The 18,985-nt window shown below is 34.2% G+C and overlaps 1 protein-coding gene across 4 annotated transcripts in view; it reads left to right on the forward strand.

The window, feature by feature from the left end:
- Window positions 1-3,306: 3,306 nt before the first annotated feature.
- Window positions 3,307-18,985, forward strand: part of POSTN (periostin) — a 34,080-nt gene continuing 18,401 nt past the window's right edge. For 3 of the 4 annotated variants that reach the window (XM_082675604.1, XM_082675603.1, XM_082675605.1), the window contains exons 1-10: window positions 3,307-3,448; window positions 4,735-4,833; window positions 8,200-8,264; window positions 9,965-10,122; window positions 12,253-12,417; window positions 13,353-13,499; window positions 14,024-14,165; window positions 15,328-15,540; window positions 16,521-16,655; window positions 17,811-17,959. In XM_082675604.1, coding sequence (XP_082531730.1) covers window positions 3,330-3,448; window positions 4,735-4,833; window positions 8,200-8,264; window positions 9,965-10,122; window positions 12,253-12,417; window positions 13,353-13,499; window positions 14,024-14,165; window positions 15,328-15,540; window positions 16,521-16,655; window positions 17,811-17,959 — 1,392 coding nt within the window. In that variant the 5' untranslated portion in view covers window positions 3,307-3,329. The remainder of the gene's footprint in view (window positions 3,449-4,734; window positions 4,834-8,199; window positions 8,265-9,964; window positions 10,123-12,252; window positions 12,418-13,352; window positions 13,500-14,023; window positions 14,166-15,327; window positions 15,541-16,520; window positions 16,656-17,810; window positions 17,960-18,985) is intronic. The other variant, XM_082675602.1, reaches the window with a different exon arrangement.

The raw sequence follows: 18,985 nt of genomic DNA on the forward strand, positions 1-18,985 counted from the left end.
GTAAGTTTAATGTTGGCTACATGCTGGTGATAGTAAGCATGATACTTTAATCACATCACAGTCTCCAGAGGCTACGAGGCTGCCAGAAAGATCCACTGGATAATTTGCAAACTGCCAGTAAGTTAGCATCCTGATAGCTAGAAACAAATGTCACTGTCTTTCAAACACATTATTTTTCCTTGGTTGTGTAATAAACCATTTCTTTTTCATTAATGACTTACAGTTCTGGGTCAGACTTTGCAACCCTGAAAGTCAGATTTAATTATCAAGGTTTCAAACTTCCTCCAAACTGTTAAGAAAATTACATAGCCAACCCAGGGTCAGGATCCTTTCATGAAGCAGAAGAATAAGGGTCCTATGGGGAGTGAGAGATTAACCCTTGATGAGTGCTCAGAAAGGAGAGAACTGTGTCCCTCTCAAGATGTTTAAACTTTTCCCTACAGCTTAGAAAGTATTCCCAATCTCTGGAACTATTTCCTTCCCTCACCCTGCCCCAAGTTGTTGGCTATGGACCAGGGTTCCATATTAGCTGCTCTGAAGTCAGGATCCTGGCTAAAGTAGTTGCTTGGACTTCCCCCACTATGTAATATCTTATAATATCACCCTTCTGGGCTGGGCTCAGCATTTTAAGTTGCAGTGCATTTTTTTTTTTTTTAATATATTTACTCTAAAATTTTCCTTCTCTTGGAATGTTCTCCAACCTCTAAATTTACATGAAATTTATATGCACAATCTGGCCTTCATTTTTCAAGATCCTCTTTGATGGCATTAATCACCCTGAATATAAATATTTGTTGAGGGCTAGCATTTGTTGACTTCCAAATATGATGCTCGAGATGGATACATTTAAGACTCAATTATTTGAAACTCTGAAAAGAAAGATTTAAGAATACTCTTTTTATAGTATAAGCATATACAATGCTTTTTACAAAAAGTAAACCTCTACCTACTGTCAGGAAGGAGAAGTCATCTTTTGAAATATGAATGCATTTCCATTTTCACGACTTTCCTCATGCAATTATTTGTCTATTTGTACCAAAGGAGGAGTCAGGGTGAATGGAAGCCATTCATTCCAGTGGATAAAACTGTGGTCACAGGAACACAGGTCACAGGTCAAAATCGTTCTTTAAAATAATCGATATATTTTCAATTTATAGGCGCTGTTAAGAAAGTAGGTAACATGACATATTAATTCTGCCTTCACCCCTATCTTCAAAGTCAAGTCCATCTGTTATCATTCTGGACCATATTTAAATAACTTTCTCACTCTTGATACATATTTTCCAAGTCTATATCTCTCTCTATACCTCATTCCTTCCTCTCCAATCAAACCCCATTGGATCTGAGCAGATTTGAGCTTCATTACAGAAACGCTTACTAACAGTTACAGCTGTCTAAAATGAAAAAGGTTGCATTAATCTTAGAGAGCATCTCAGTAAAGAGTGGATGACTATTTACAGTGATGATGTTGGAGGGATTTCTGTATTTTGAGTTTGATTTGTTTCCAGTAATTCCAAAATTCTACTGTTTTATCTTAGAAGATAAGCAATCTACGTTATAATGTCTCACCAGCCTTGAATTGAAGACTTTTATATAACTGTTATCAATAATGTTCTAATAGCTAATATACTGATATCAGATAGAACTTATTTTCAAAAAACCTTTTCATTCTACTCAATAAGCAATTACTGACCACCTTCTATTTGCGCAACATAAGAGTAATAGAAACCTATTGTATAAAGCAAAACAGTGACATACGAGCAAAGTTAGAGTAATTCCATTCAGAGAAATATAAGTGATAGATTAATTCTCTGCTTCCCGCAAGGGACCAGGGAAAGAATATAATTTACCTCTTACCATCTTTTCTCCAGCTCTCCTTTTGAATTGCTCTTTCATTTTCTATACCTTAATGTCAAGATTTTCAAATTGAAAAGAAGCCTCTAAACATATTTTGGAATTTATTATTACATTGTACGCTTTGTTACTAAACTAGCAGCAAGTTGCAGAATTGTTTTAGTGCCCCAAGACAAAATCCTATAGCAAGCTTAATATAACTCTCCTGATACTTGGAATCCTCTCTGGCCTAATCCAGCCTTCGCTAAAAGACCTTCCAATTGGGCAACATGGAGTTTCAGTCTAAAATTTCTCTATATTGCCAGTGGGGAAACAACTCTGATGGGCCACTACAGCGGGAGCACTTTGCAACAAGACATATTTGAATTACACTTTCACTTTAGGATAGTGTGTAACTTATTTATCCAGGGAAACTCATTGTAGTTATTTAGCTAACTGTTGACGTATCACGTGTGGAGTGGTGAGAGTGCATATTCCCTTGGCTAGGAATTGCACTGTGTAACATTAAGAGACTTTGGTTACTCTTGATAAAACAGAAGAAGAATAATTCTGGCAATGCCCCTGTTTCTTAATATGTATTGCATTATTCTATTGCAGTTAGACTGGTAATACTTGTTTCCAACAGGGGATGCTTTTGTCCTGTGGTTACCAAGAGATGCGCTGTCAAATGGTTAACATCATGCCCTGTGTGTAATGAAAAAACAAAATGACACATGTTTTTCTTTCCTGCTTTGCTTCAAAAGTTAGGGAAACTTAACAGAACCAGATTTATGTTAACTCTATCTATTCCTTGATAGCTGAAAAGAGAAGTGAAATGGGAGGGATCCCCCCAGTTTACACATTGCAAGGAAAATGTGATCCCTCCTACATGTTTCATCAGCAAGTTAAAATTCTTGTCCCATATTCTGTGAAAGTTTATGTCCATTCAACATTTGTTTTTAATCAACAGCCATTACTGCCTTGTGATTATCCAACCTACATCTACCTTTGTTATCTGGTGAAAAATAATCTTTCAGTTCTGATGTGAACTGAATATGACAAGATGTGATAAGATCAAATCATACTCTCATTGAGCACAGGGACATGCACCCTGAAAAGGATGTATTACAGAATGATCCTTAAAATCTAAATAAAATCATTTCCCATAAAAACCCTCTAAATTACAAAAGAATAAAACAGAAATATGAACATGAAATGAGCCAGGTAGTAAAAATAAAGAGAAAAATAATATAAAAATAAAATAAATATCCTTTTGATAATGAGAAGAAAAAGAGGCTCAGTGTGCTCAGTAAACATAGCTGAAAAAGCAGATTCTAGCTGGCAACTTGAAGTTGCTGATGTCTTCTGGAGAGAGTTCAGATTCCCAGGTTGATACAGAGCTCCCTCCCAGAACTCTGCCATGTATATAAGCTCTGAGCTCTCCAAAGCCCACTGCCAGTTCTCTTCGTGGACTAACTGCAACGGAGAGACTAGAGATGATTCCTCTCTTATCCATATTTTCTCTATTCTTGCTTGTTGTGGTTAACCCTGCAAATGCCAATGGTCATTATGACAAGATCTTGGCTCACAGCCGTATCAGGGGCCGGGATCAGGGGTAAGTCAGTGGTTTGATTTTATTAACCTTCTTTTCCCTTAGCTTGTTATATGTACAATTCTACATACAGTTCCTTATTTATACCTCAGGGTTTTTTTTTTTTCCTGCTTATTACAATGTAACAAGAAAAAGGAAAAAATGAGTATTCTGTGGTTGATGTATGTGTTTTAAACTTTAAGGATTACGGTACAAAAAACTTGTGTATAATTGCTTTTTATGGAACACTGTAAGATTTTAATGTAATTAACAACATTTAACAGGGCATTTCTTCATGATTCAGTTTATTTGTGCTTTTATTTGATTCCAAATTTCTAGAATGAGGTTTCCAAGATGAAAGAATCTATTGTTGGAGACTCTCATTATGTAAACAGCTTTGAAATATCTCACATTATGTTAGGGAAAACTTCATTTATTATGAAAATTAATAGGTAATGTAACCAGTTTTCTGAATTTTTTGAAGCATTTAAGAATGCCTTTAAATTTTGCATTCTGTACAATTTGCAAAAACTTTATTTCTTAGAATAAACTCAACTATAACTTAGCATTTTTAAAGTTATCAGACATAATTTAGTAACTTAAACAACAATTTATTATTAATTTTTGAAATGGATCTTGGTACTACATCCACAATGTCTCAGAGGGATGTTAATAATGCCCCAAAGTTCCCTTGCCTTACAGAGCAAATAAGACTTCCTTCTTTTTAAGGGAGAAAAACACTTAAAATTCTGGCAGAGGATGTCTTAATCTAATTACTTCCAGGCAAAGCAATAAATTTTCCTTTGTGCAGCCATATTATTTAAGTTAATCTTAGCATTCATTTACTTCCGTGATTGCTTACCTAGAAAATTACAGAGTACAGTGTCCCTGGACTTAGGAAAACCTGTCTATTTTGCTGTCTGATCTGTCATTGTTCCAGAGCCTTAAGCCACCCCCAAACCCTAAATGAGCACGTTTGGTTTAAAAGTGTCAGTGAAATACCTACTATTAAAAGTAATAAGACACGTTGTTTAATTCTATTAGGTTAACTTTTGAAACAATGGCATTTTACTCTCAGAGATGTATAATTTCCTCTCTCTCTGTCTCTCATAGACTTTAGTTTTTCCAATGATTCAGGAGGATTGGATCAGAATGAGATTTGTGCTGACTAGAATCACATCTTTTTTTAGAATTGCATCTTTGATAATCGAATCCACATATTAACTTTTTTCTTTTTGTACTATCTGACATGTAGATATGAAAAACTAGTTGTCATTAGGACATTAACTTTCTTTCCTTCCATCTTCCAGCCCAAATGTCTGCGCCCTTCAACAGATTTTGGGCACCAAAAGGAAATACTTTAGCACTTGTAGGAACTGGTATCAAGGTGCCATCTGTGGAAAGAAAACGTAAGTGTCATTTTTTCCTTAATGTGCCAGTTCCAAAGACAACACCACAATGCCCATGTCTTTCCTTGGACATACACATGATCTTCTTGAAAATATTCTGCAAAATTGTGAGCTTAAAAAAAGTGGATCACATATGAATGAAGACATTTTCCCTGAATTTCTCCCTCTACTAGTGGAACTCATGTTATTCCTGAATCTATGGCACTGGCCATGTGATCTGGTATAGAATCACTGACAGTTTGACTATGTCATTTCTACTCCTGGTTTGGCCTCTTTTGTCTTAGGCAAGTCAATTAACCTCTTTGCCTCAGTTTCCTCATTTTATTTAAAAAAAATGCCAGAAGAACAAATTGATGTGAAATACCAGGGTTTTCAGGTAAAAATTAATGTTTGCCTACAGTCATTTAGAAATTATATAAAGTACACCAGTTTACCCCAGAGTTTTCATCAAAGCTTAAAGTTGGAAGGGACTTAGGTTTCATATCTTCATTTAATCCAGTCATTCCATCCCAAACTGTCAGATCTCCAGGGGTCCCCAAAGGTGATAATGGAAACCCACCACTATATTACTATTTCAACAGCCAAAAAGATGATTACTTTTCAACTTAGTTATATACTTCACTGATTAATCTAGAGTTGGAAAACATTTTTATTACTTGATAGCTTATTGGTTTAATCAATTAATAAATATTGGTAGAAGAAATATAATCCTAGACATATAAAGGTTGATAAGTACTCATGTGGTGCAAATTCTTCATTTTAAGATGAAGGAGCTGAATTATAGATAAAAAAAAATTAAAGATGTCATCCTCAGTCAGTGAAATGGCTCCTGCCTGCTTCATATTACTTTGGACAGCAACCTCAGTGAAGGATGACTTGAGAACCAGAATATCTGAAGCACATCATCATTAAACTTCAGTTACTCTAAATAGGTGGAAGGATTGGGGGATTGTTAAAAAACATATTCTTAACTTAATAATATTGGTTACAAATATTAACTGTGGAATCACATAACATTTTGGAGTCTTGTTTCTTTGCCTGTGAAATGCAGATTTAATACTTGGAGAGTTTCTGAAGGTAAAATGAATGAACTAATGCACTAATGTGAAATTACTAAGTAACTCTAACTCATAATATTAATCGTACTTAAATTTAAACTACTTTAAGCAAATTGGGTATATGCTGGTGTGAAAAGGAGGTGTGTGCAGATGCCTATTTAAAATGCATAGGGTTCTCTTTATTTTACTAAGAATCACGTATTCAAGGCATATAACCTTATCTGGACTGTGCCTCCCCATGGTAACCACGGCTAGGACCCACAGGACATTGCTGCCTGTTCCCACATGTTGGCTTAACAGAGTTTTAACCAATGTTACTTTTTGACCTGGACATTATTCTTATTAGTTTGCATAAATCTGCTAGACTTGTGGATCATTCACACAACTACAGCGTAAGTCAGTAGTTACAAGGATCCTGGCCATGATTTAGGTCAGGCCCCAGTTGGGAACTCCAAAGCTCTGGATTTTTCTCGCTTTGTTCTTTGTATTCTTGGTTACCATGAGGCCTATTTGGAAGGCACACTAACTGCATAAGAAAGGACCTGCTCTCTGAAATATTTAGGGAAAATTTTTATTACACACTTCCCGGAAGTTAAGGAAGTCCGATACAATCTTACTTTAACCATCTAAATATGTTAGAGATGCCGACGCTTGTACAAAGCTTATACCAAGATTCTTTCTTGCTTTCCATTAAAAAAGAAAAAAAAATTCTTGCTTTGAAGCCTGCTTTTTTTACCAGAAATGTAACAGTGTCTCCTTTGTTTAATTATATTAGCTTATTTCCCTTAACTTCATTTTCACAAACACATTAACATCTGTGCTCTGGAATAAATGTAAACGCTAGTTGCTAGTTTCAAACAACCAAAGGAATCAGTAACATTGACAGGAAGAATGCCTGATTTGCCATCTGCTTGCAGCTGCTAAAGTTTCCAAAGTCATCTTTAGGACTTTATGTATCAGTTGACAGAAATGTTTATCTTCTGTTTGAATAGCTGCTTTGGGGATTTGAGGGAAGTAACTGGGTGGGTCTAATGAAAAACAGGAAGTTTCCTAGGTTTAAGATATTCCCCACAATATATATTGGCTCAATAATATAGAATTTTGTAGACCTCCTTCAAAAAAATGTCAGTGACATTTTCAGTTGGCATTTCCATGAGATTTTAGATACTATTCAGAAAATGAAGATAAATTTCCCACTTTCAGAGATATGCACATTCATGATATTTTTTTACTCTTATTTGTCCTACTGACAATATGGGAACTTTGAGTTTTGTGTAGCATAAATTTCCTGGGAAAAATACTTCTTTGTTGTCATTGCTTTCAAAGCATTAACTCAGACAACTGTATTGTTCAAGTATCATCTGAAATTGCAATTGCCTGTTTTGGAATTCTATACCATATAGTGCATTAATATGAGCATATGTTATAGAAATTTTTGCTACTTTAGCAATTTCTTCTTCTATTTACTATTTTATATAAAGTATTATTAGTCCCGGACTAAAAATTATGTATCTCATTCTTATTGTTTATGATATATGCTAAAGCTAAAGTATAAGCAATTCTTAATCAATCCCTTGGCATCCAAATATTCACATTTATTTTTATGGGTAGCCATGTAAATAAAATTATGTCAGGGACCATATTTGCATAAGGCTCTCTTACAGTCTGTATATGTTTCTGATACCAGCTATTCTTGAAATTATATTAAAATTAGAGAACAGTTTGAAAATTTAGTTTCCCACTTATCTCTATATTCTTATCTTTTAACTATCCTTAAGCCAATATTCCATGCCAGAAATGTTATTCTCATCTATAGTTTCATGTTTTACTACCGATAAGTGAGTTAATAAATTTTTCTGACGTTCTTAGCTCCTAATAACCTTATACTAATAAACATTTATAGCTATTTATAGTTTGCAAAATTATTTCCAAAGCATTGTTTTATTTGAGATTCACAACTACCCATGAATAAGTATTTTAGCTACTACCTTCATGTTAAATAGTTGGGGAAACTGAGACTCAAATTTATTAAATGATTTGCTCAAGGTCACACATCAACTAAGTAGTGGAACTGGGAACCAAACTCCATTCTTCTGGCTCAAGATCCTGGAATTTTTCCACCATGCCATGAGGCTATAGAGAGAAATCAAGCTAATATAAATACCTTGATGTCATAAACAAACAAAAAAACTGGATTTCTAAATTCTCAATAAATCAAGGCAATAAGTAATATGTTTTGCTAAGTTTATGTCAAAATATATCCTTTGTAGTTCTCCCATTTTAATATTAATTTTCTTCCAATGTATAGGACTGTGTTATATGAATGCTGCCCTGGTTATATGAGGATGGAAGGAATGAAAGGCTGCCCAGCAGGTAAAGTTTCAATTACTGAATTAAATGAGGAATTTGTCTTGTTTGAGGAAAAAGAGTTGAAGTAGCTTATAGCGAAGCCAATTGTGTGTGTGTGTGTGTATTTAGCACCATGATAAATCCAAGATATATCCCCCATATCTTGGTGTTAATCATGACTTTATCATGTTGATAAAGTATTCAAATATACATCATATACACTAAATGCTGGACAACAGAAGCTTATTCTAAATTTAAATTAGTTCAACTTTCCTTCAAGAACAAAAATCGCCACTACAAAATCCCTTTCTTTGAATTTGTCTAGGAACATGGGCTGACTACTTGGCAAGACATCATCTTCTCTGCTTCAACAGTTCTGATTTTATAACGTTTCTCAGATTGAAAGTTAGTTTCCTGTAACTTGCCAACTAGAGAAAAATTAGTTCATCTATTTCCTCTTTGAAATGACAGCCATTCAGATAGTTAACACAAATCATCACACCCTTCCTCCAGCTACCTTCTCTTCCCCAACAGAATCTTCTCTTCTCTGGGCTCATGGCCCCCAGTTTGAATGTGATATAGACTTTGGAGTCCTTACTGTAATTGACAGCAACCCATGAAAAGCCTCTAATCCAGTCGTTTTTTTCCTTCTGATTGTGATCCAAGACTGGTGTCTACTATCTATGTGTGTCCAGGAAGCTGAGAAAATATTAAGACAAATATCTCAGTTTGGGGCAGGTGGGCTCCTGAACTTTGGTTAATGTTATTGGTAACCATGTCATATCATTAACTCATGCTGAATTTTTAAGTAATTAACATTGATTACAGATCTTTTTTAAATGAATACTGTCAAATCAAGTCTTCCTTTGGGATTTGTTTTTTTTTTTTTAACTTAGGCGTGGGACTTAAATGGAACCCTGTGACATTTAACTGTCACATTTGACTCATTTTTCCCATCCTGTTGGGGTGTTTTTAAATCCTGATTTTGTGACTTAATTTACTAATTGTGTACCTAGTCTTGCTATATTCACAAAGGTAATAACCATTTCTCCTATGATATGATCCAAATCATACTAAATTTTAAATAAGACAGAGTCATAAAAAATAAGTTGGCTGCACCCAAACTTCAGGCTGACATTCATATATTAATGTCTGAACTTCTTCTGAAGTTCAGAAGATGTATTCTAGAAGTATTAGATATTTTTATATATTTCCTTCCTGAAATTATGATGAAAAGAAGCAGGTCTACATATTTCTTTCAGGGACCCAAATCTGTATAATTACACCCCTATACCTAACAGTATTATACTATTTAGGAGCTTTAAGCCAACACGAAAAAATAAATTACCTTTGCCATTGTCAGCGAGAAGTGAGGAACTTTTGTTGTTTACAGAGAAATAATCAAAGATACTTACTAATAATTGTAATTGAACCATATTGACATAGCAGATTTGACATGTAAACAGACTAAACCTCAAACAAGGATAATAATTGAAAATTCATTTTCCCTCAACACCAAGGATATATGGAATGATATTTTTCAATAGTACTTTATTATTTGACATTCAAAAGGCAACTTTCACATAAAATTGATGATTTATAGAACTGTATTGCTAAAATTATCATTTAATATATTGGGGGGCTTTGTGTAAAGGTTAAATTATTGTAAAATAACATTCTTGAAATTTTTTCCTAAGTATTTATTCATCTCTTGATTATTTCAGTTATGCCTATTGACCATGTTTATGGTACCCTGGGCATTGTGGGAGCCACCACCACGCAGCGTTATTCTGATGTCTCAAAACTGAGGGGAGAGATCGAAGGAAAGGGGTCATTCACTTACTTCGCACCAAGTAACGAGGCTTGGGACAACCTGGATTCTGTAATTCATTATTTTCATGAATATAAATTTTTTTACTGCTATTGGTATACTTTAATTGGTTTACTGACTTGGAAATGAATAGAAATTGTATATCTTTCTGTCGTACATATATGAGGATACATAAAAGGATGAGTTAATTGAGGGTAAGGAGAAAATCATTTTAATACATCCATAAATGGAATAACATCCCAGTAGGCTCATGGACTAATAAAGGCAAACTAATAGTGGATTGAACAAGCACTTTATCATTATTCTATTTTACTCCTTTCCTCTTTCCCTTTTGGTTGTGAAGAAATATAGGTAATTTTAAATGACATATCTCATAGAAAGGCAAGTTAAGAAGCCTAGTGGAATTTAAAATTTTTAATAAGCTATATTATACATATACTTATTATTTTAATTATATGTAAATATATATGGCTGTTCAGAGACTGACAGATTTATAAACGTGTGTGGATATTTAAATTGAAGGGTTGTAAGCAATACATTTAATTTTCAGGCTTTTTTGTGCATAATCTGATTTACAACACACTAAATTATGACAATATACAAATCTGTAAAACTGGTATAGAAATATATTCCTACTTTCTACTTGATATGAAGATGAACTGATAATTACTACTAGAGTCATACAATACTTAGTAAAACTTAGGCAGATTCTTCTAGATTCTATCTTGCTTCATTAACTGTGAGGTTAATTGCTTGCATTATAGAACTTTCTCTCTTCTGGTTGTCTTTGACCACATCTCTAACCACCTTTCTGGTCCTTTTTGCAGACTCCTCTTCTTCCATGCCTTTAGAATGGGTCTTATTAAGGTCTCTTCCAGGAACTATACTCTGAAGTTTAGATGCACTTCTGATGGCTTCAGCTTTCACTTTAATGCATAGAGCCATGGAATCTGTGTTTCTTGAATCCCAGGAGAATATTTCTAACATCTATCTTAATATTTCTCCTTGGATACACCATCTGTATCTTTAAACAAAACATTATCTAAAATAGATGCCACTTTCTTTCTCCCCATCAACAACTGCTTTTCTGCTGTCTTTTTTCCATAATTGGCAGTACCAATCTCAGAGTTCAAACTTGAAAATTATGAGTTATCCTTACTTTGCCTCTCTTCAGTTCTTAGAAACTACTGTTAGTCACCCATATCTCATTTTTCATCCTCATAATAGTCTTTTTCCTGCTATGCACTACCACCAGATTAACCTTCCTAAAGCCCAGGCTAATCATTATATTCCAAGCCCACAACAGCCTCAATGGCTCCCCATTGCCAGTTTAATTTACTCTTTACTTGGGCATTAAAGTCTTCTATGTTATGGTCCCATATACTTTCTAAAATTTCTTTCTTAATATTATCTGAGAAACGTAAAGGCATATAATAACCACACTGGACAACTTCTGCTTTCCCAACGTTCACCTTGTGCCAGCAGCTGGACTTAGAATGATCATCACACCGTCCCTACCCTGTCTACCTACCCTGCAAGACCTGTCTCCAAACCTGAATTGCCAGCCATCTTCATTTGATCTGGAAAGCATTTTTTTTCTCCTTCCGTCCTTTATCTTACTATGTTTATTTTTGCCTGCTGCTATAGAATAAGTACCTCAAAGGTCGAGACTTCACCTTACTTATCATTGTATTTCTCATAACACCAAGTACAGTATTTTATAGTGTGGTATTGGATAAATTAAAAGGTACAGGATGGTTGAATTCTTGAATTTGTCATAGAATAAACATAAAACGGTTATTAAAACTCTGATGTTGTACACAAATATAATGCCACTTTTATTTTGTTTTCCACTCAAAGTACTTTAAATATCTGATAATTTCATATTCCCTAAGCCTTTACAGCAAGATCATCTCTTCATCAATACATTTATTAAAAATTTTGTTTTGTCTCTAAAAATGTCCAAGTGCTCTGTAAGAGCTGGAACCCTTTACTGAGTACCTCTACTTACAAAATTTCTTAATCAATTGAAATAGTATAATTTTAAGTTATTTATGTCAATTTGGCTTGACCGTCTGAGTAATTCAATGAGAAAATAACAAGAGTAGAAACAGAGCGATTATAAGATTTTAAATAATTAACTATAATAAAATAAACTTCTGTCATTTCAATTTTTCCTAGGATATCCGTAGAGGTTTGGAGAGCAACGTAAATGTTGAATTATTGAATGCTCTACATAGCCACATGATTAATAAGAGAATGTTGACCAAGGACTTGAAAAACGGCATGATTGTTCATCCGATGTATAACAATTTGGGGCTCTCCATTAACCATTATCCTAATGGGGTAAGTTTCATTAATAAAAAGTACCTTTCTCAATAACATTGCCCTTAATTTTTTTCTATACCTTTTATATAAGGTTCCCAGAAATAATAAAAAGTTAGTGAATATAATGTAAATGCCATATCAAGACTTTTCCCTACATCTAGAGCATGTAAATTTCTAATTCAGTGAGTGATTTCTATTAAAGCGTGATTGCAAGGAAGAAATTAAATTGATAGTTCATTGATAGTAGACTTAGGTGTTCTACAAAAGGAAATTTTAGTATTTGATGTGTTTGAAAAACTAATAATCAGAAAAAATAATAAGTATTTGTCAGAGAATTTATCAGAGAAAAATCAGAGAATGAGTATTCTTTTATTCACCCTCTGGCTACTATACTGATTTAGGTTCTTGTGTGTTTTAATAAAGTCTTTGTGGGAGACGTCCAACCAGGGTCATAGAGCTCTTTCAACAGTCAGAGTTCCAGGAAATAAAGGGTCAGTGAGGACTCAATATTTAGGAAATCATTGAAATAGAACTGATTATATTTATGCAATAATTGTTTGTTTCTGTCTCAGAACTTTTTTTTAGGACTAATTAGACTTCTTTATGTAACTCATTGACCTACATTAGAAATAGTGTATGACTATCTCTATGAAAGAAATAGAGGAATAAAAGCAATAATTTAAACAAAAAAAATGTTTTTGCCTTGCATTTCTAGGTATGTTAAGTGTAACTGGACTTGGGTTCTCAACTGGTTGCATTTTTTCCCAGGTTTTGTTTTTTTTTTTTTGGATATAGTAATATGTAAGTTTTCACCCTCAGAATTTACATTCAGAATGTCAGTTCTTTCATGTTACATTTACCAGTAATCATGAAAAACAGGAAATGGGGGCTTGCAGTCTCAGTGGTCAATAGATAGCTGTGATTTCTAAAATTTGATTTTCTCAAATAATTAGGTTGTCACTGTTAACTGTGCTCGAATCATCCATGGGAACCAGATTGCAACAAACGGTGTTGTGCACGTCATTGACCGTGTCCTTACACAAATTGGTACCTCAATTCAGGACTTTATTGAAGCAGAAGATGACCTCTCATCTTTTAAAGTAAGTACAAGAAGTAATAGCAGATTGTCTGGGACCATTGAAATTCCTCCTCTTTCCCTGTCAGAATCTAAAATAATTATAAAAAGCTATTAAATCTGGCAGACACGTAACCAATGTATTTCTTGAAATGAAAAGGTTTTCATTTTACGCAGAAGGAATCATCTCCTTATATGAAATAATAATATTTATGTGGACATGACAGATAAAGAATGATTAGTTTCATGACTGTAGTGTACTTAGTGCATTTAGAATGAATTCATCAATTATTACGTTTACTGCTGTATATTGTTCAGTCACACAAGCATTGGCAGAATTCCCCATCTTACATACAGTTTGAGGAAAGTTTGAAAAGGCATGGTTGTTTGCGTCAAAAGATAATATTTTAAAGATCTAACAAGAGTTATATCTAACTTCTATAGTTTTCTATATAATCAACTCCCTCATGTCCACCCAGACTGAGTGTATTGTAATTTTCTTCTGGATTTGCAATGTGCCAGCCTCTAAAAAGCACATTTGTGTTTCAGGCAGCTGCCATCACATCTGATATATTGGAGTCCCTTGGCAGAGATGGTCACTTCACACTCTTTGCTCCCACCAATGAAGCTTTTGAGAAACTTCCACGAGGGGTTCTAGAAAGGATCATGGGAGACAAAGTGGCTTCAGAAGGTACTTAACTGTCTCTCTCTAGGAGAAGCCTCCCAGAATTCCAAGAAAGGAAATGAAAAAGAGATCAAGTCCTGCCAGCATTATCACCTTTGATAAGCAAAGGCAAAGAAAAACTTTTATTCTGAGGTGGACTATAAAAATCTTAAAAAACAAAATCCTTGAAAGAGTAGGCAAAGTAATTCAATAATTAATTTAATAATTAAAATAATTAATCAGGGTATCCTAAAGATCACATTCTTCTGCACTGCTTTCAAGTAACTAAGTAGCAGACATTAAAAAGAATTAGAAAGTGTTGAAAAGAAATATTAGATCATCAAACTTTAATACTGTATACATATTGTTCAATGCTTTTAATTCTAAATTTACACTGAAGTTGAGTTGAGAAAATTGCATGGTTCTCTTTGGCCATTACCTATTGATACACAGAACTTGGCTTCTTTCAAGTCTCCTTTTTAGTTTCAACTAGATTTTACATTGTGACTAGCACATTTCGCTTACTCAGCCTACCCCAAATTGGCTTAACCAATTTATGATGAGATATTTTGGTGCAAATATAGACAATTTAGGCACAGATCCCTTCAGAAGTCCTTCAAGAAAGCATCTTTATTTTGGTTATTTTCTAGATGTTGCCTTTAGGGTTGTTACAAACCTTCAATTTGTAAAAAAAACCAAAAAAACAAAAAACATAGTATCTGCAAAGTGCAAAATAGTGAAGCTCAATGAAATGAAGTATGCCTGTAGAGCTGTTCTGTCATGGGTAGCTGATGTAAGATACTGCTTGGGTGTTTGGAACAGGTATCACTAGCAAATAACTTTATAGGCCTTCTGAAAGGAGGAATTATTCTTTGTTCCCATTGGAAATTCCTTTCTTATGATAGAGGGAACTTGATCTAACACATTTTCTAGAACTACACAAATAATTCCATGCAGCTGATCTTCTTTTCTTCTTACTTCCTACTGAGCCGAGCTAATTTTATTGTAGAGTTGATGGAAAAAACATTTTGAGAACATAAACAGAATTTTAAAACCTTAGGTCAATACTTAGGTCTTATATATATTATATTTCTTAGGAATACTTAGTTCCACAGTGAAACACATCTTTTAAGGGTCAAATGCTATTCTCCTTGATCTGAAAGCTTACTCTTTGTACTTTGTCCTCCAGCTCTCTTGAAGTACCACATTTTAAACACCCTCCAGTGTTCCGAGGCTATCATGGGAGGAGCAGTATTTGAGACTCTGGAAGGAAACACAATTGAGATAGGATGTGATGGTGACAGCATAACAGTAAATGGAATCAAAATGGTGAACAAAAAAGATATTGTGACAAATAATGGTGTTATCCATTTGATTGATCAGGTCCTGATTCCTGATTCTGGTGAGCAACAGTTTCATATTGTTCTACCTACTATCATTTACCAATTAGATGCCTTAAGAGTAGGCAGATGGAAAATAAATGTGCAGTATAAGGAATGCCATATGAAGCACAAACACAAAATTAACAATGAGCTGAGTACTAAATAGGCAGCTTGTGTGGTCATGGGCATTCCATGCATTGACCTCTGGCTTTCCAGAGTTTCTTTTTTTTTTTTTTTAATGAATTTTTATTGGGATATAGTTGATTTAAAATGTTGTGTTAGTTTCTGCTGTACAGCAAAGTGAACCAGTTATACATGTACATATATCCACTCTTTTTTAGATTCTAATCCCATATAGGTCATTACAGAGTATTGAATAGAGTTCCCTGTGCTATACAGTAGGTTCTTATTAGTTATCTATTTTATATATAGTAGTATGTATATGTCAATCCCAATCTCCCAATTTATCCCTTCCTCCCTTCCCCCTTGGTAACTGTAAGTTTGGTTTCTACATCTATGACTCTATTTCTGTTTTGTAAATAGGTTCATTTGTACCATTTTTTTAGATTCCACATGTAAGCGATATCATATGATATTTGTCTTTCTCTGCCTGACTTACTTCTAATACCTAATATTGATAAAGATTATCACAGTGCCAGAGCTTTTCTTGAAAACAGAAGGGAAGATATAACCAAATGGTTACTTTTGGATAAATGAAAGACCTATGGCACTCACAAGAGCAGAGAGATAAGAGGCAAGTAATAAAGAATCCAAGAAAACTGCAAAGCAAGAAGTCAGAAAGATATTGTCCTTCTGAAAGTCTTTGGTCATCAACCCCAAAAAAGGGAAGCTGGAACTCTCTTACTAAGGAAAGGCAGGATTTCACATTGCCAGTACAGCAAATAGCTTATGGAAAATAGCCAAGAACTGATTTACTAATTTCGTGATTATGGTAATAACAACGATGACATTGTTTGAATGGTAATGGTTTATGTTACAGCCAAACAAGTTATTGAGCTAGCTGGAAATCAGCAAACCACTTTCACAGACCTTGTGGCCCAATTAGGCTTGGCATCTGCTCTGAGGCCAGATGGAGAATACACTTTGCTGGCACCCGTGAATAATGCATTTTCTGGTATGTACTGGACACTGTCATTCCTACTCTTTCCTCCTCTACACACATTGTTTCTTCACCATGATTGTTTGCATTAAGAAATAATAGATATTTTGTGAGGTGTTAATTAGTTTCTTTACCAGCTACACATACAATGCATTAGCACTATGTAGTGTCTATTAAAATGTCCTTCATTTCAAAACATTTCATTATAATAGATAATAGCCTACAGGAAGCGGAAGTTTGTGGTAAGTAGTCTTCAGTTGTTCTGTGAACCTGATCATATTTCCAGCACACATAATGGATGTATTAACAGATCTTAAGAAAAATAAATCTGATTTGTTTATTTAAACACCAACATAATAATATTTAGGAATACGTAGGTGCATTTTGCAACTCAGAATTTGAATGTAAGGTATCAAATTATAAATAAATACAAACAGGAGAAAATGATACACTTCCATATTATGATGTGAACTGTTATTACAAGTATTTGACCTAGTAGCTGCTATTCAAGGACTGTGTTTAGATTAATACAACCTGACACTTTTTCCAGAAAAAAATGACTTCACAAAGACATATTTAAATTGTTAGGCAAAATTTAGCAATTAAAAACTAAATAAGTATCACCTTTTTAATGCTTTTCCAAATACTAGGTTGTGACATAGAAAATTATTAACGAGAAAATTCAAATTCCTAGAAATGCTGTTTTTTCTTTTCGTAATAATAATATCCATACATGTTGACATCAACCCATCTTTAAGAGGTTACATGCTTCAACTCTCTCTCCATAAATAAAAATAAATGTAGAAATGATTCATCAGTAGTTTCTCATGTGACTAATGGACATCAGATTCTCAGAGAAAATCTTGGCCAGGCTTAGAGTTTAACTTTTGTCAGTGACCACATAAAACCATGTGGCCCTCACATAGATGAAGCCCATTGTTTGGACTGCTTGGAATCATATTGTAGTCATTTGATGAAATAGCTCATGGAATTTCTAATTTGTGCACAGAATTCTTAGCTTTTGGCATGTAGTCATCTCATATACTATATATGTGTAGGATCCATAAGATCTATAGTGGTAGGGATTACCCATTTTCATGATTTTCTCTTACAGGAGAAACTTTGCTTTCTAAACAAAATAACACTCTTTTGTAATGAATTTACTTATAGATGATACTCTGAGCATGGATCAGCGTCTTCTTAAATTAATTCTGCAGAATCACATATTGAAAGTAAAAGTTGGCCTTAATGAGCTTTACAATGGACAAAAGCTCGAGACCATTGGCGGCAAACAGCTCAGAGTCTTCGTGTATCGCACAGTAAGTGAATCCGAATGAGATAAAATATCCATGCTGGCCTAAATGTCAAATGACGTGCCCTTGTCAAAGACTGTTCTTTTTTCTTTTTTTTAACATCTTTATTAGAGTATAATTCCTTTACAATGTTGTATTAGTTTCTGCTGTATAACAAAGTGAATCAGCTATACGTATACATATATCGCCATATTTCCTGCCTCTTGCGTCTCCCTCCCACCCTCCCTATCCCACCCCTCTAGGTGGTCACAAAACACCGAGCTGATCTCCCTGTGCTCTGCAGCTGCTTCCCACTAGCTATCTATTTTACATTTGGTAGTGTATATATGTCCATGCTACTCTCTCACTTCGTCCCAGCTTACCCTTCGCCCTCCCCGTGTCCTCAAGTCCATTCTCTACATCTGCGAAAGACTGTTCTTGTAACAAAAGTTCCTTAGAATCTTATTAACGTGGTCTTAATAGTAAATATTTATAGGAAGATCAGGGAACTGAAGAGCTTGTTTAAAAAGACTTTGAGGAAAGTATACAAAAAGTGCTGTGTATTAATAATTCTGATAACTTGCACTTGTTTCATTATAAATAACGTTTTCTAAAGCATTATTTCAATTCCATAAATCACTAAAACTCATTTAAAATAAGCTTTTGCTTTACAGAGTACCGTACTTTACTGTTTACAAGGTAATTTTTATATTGAGTCCAATGTTTAGGATGATCTTTTAATGTATGACCATCATCCAACCACCGAATCTCTTTTGAATGGCTTTCAGGATAAACTTTTATAGGCACATAAAGATTTCTAGTAAGTGGTTCTAATGTGCTTTATCTGAGGGAAAATTTCTAGAAAATATTTATTATCAGAATTACAGTGCTACTTAGTGGTGCTGTTCAGTTTCTGTCCAGGCAACCTTGCAGCTACAGTTAAAAAGAACTCATAGGAAAAAAAAAAAAAAAAAAAAGAACTCATAGGAGGTCAAGCATTACCTTGAACTAAACATGACACACAGTCCTGTGCACCATAGTTCCACAAGGCCA

Source organism: Grampus griseus, assembly GCF_964374135.1.
Source record: "Grampus griseus genome assembly, chromosome: 18".
NCBI lineage: Eukaryota > Metazoa > Chordata > Mammalia > Artiodactyla > Delphinidae > Grampus > Grampus griseus.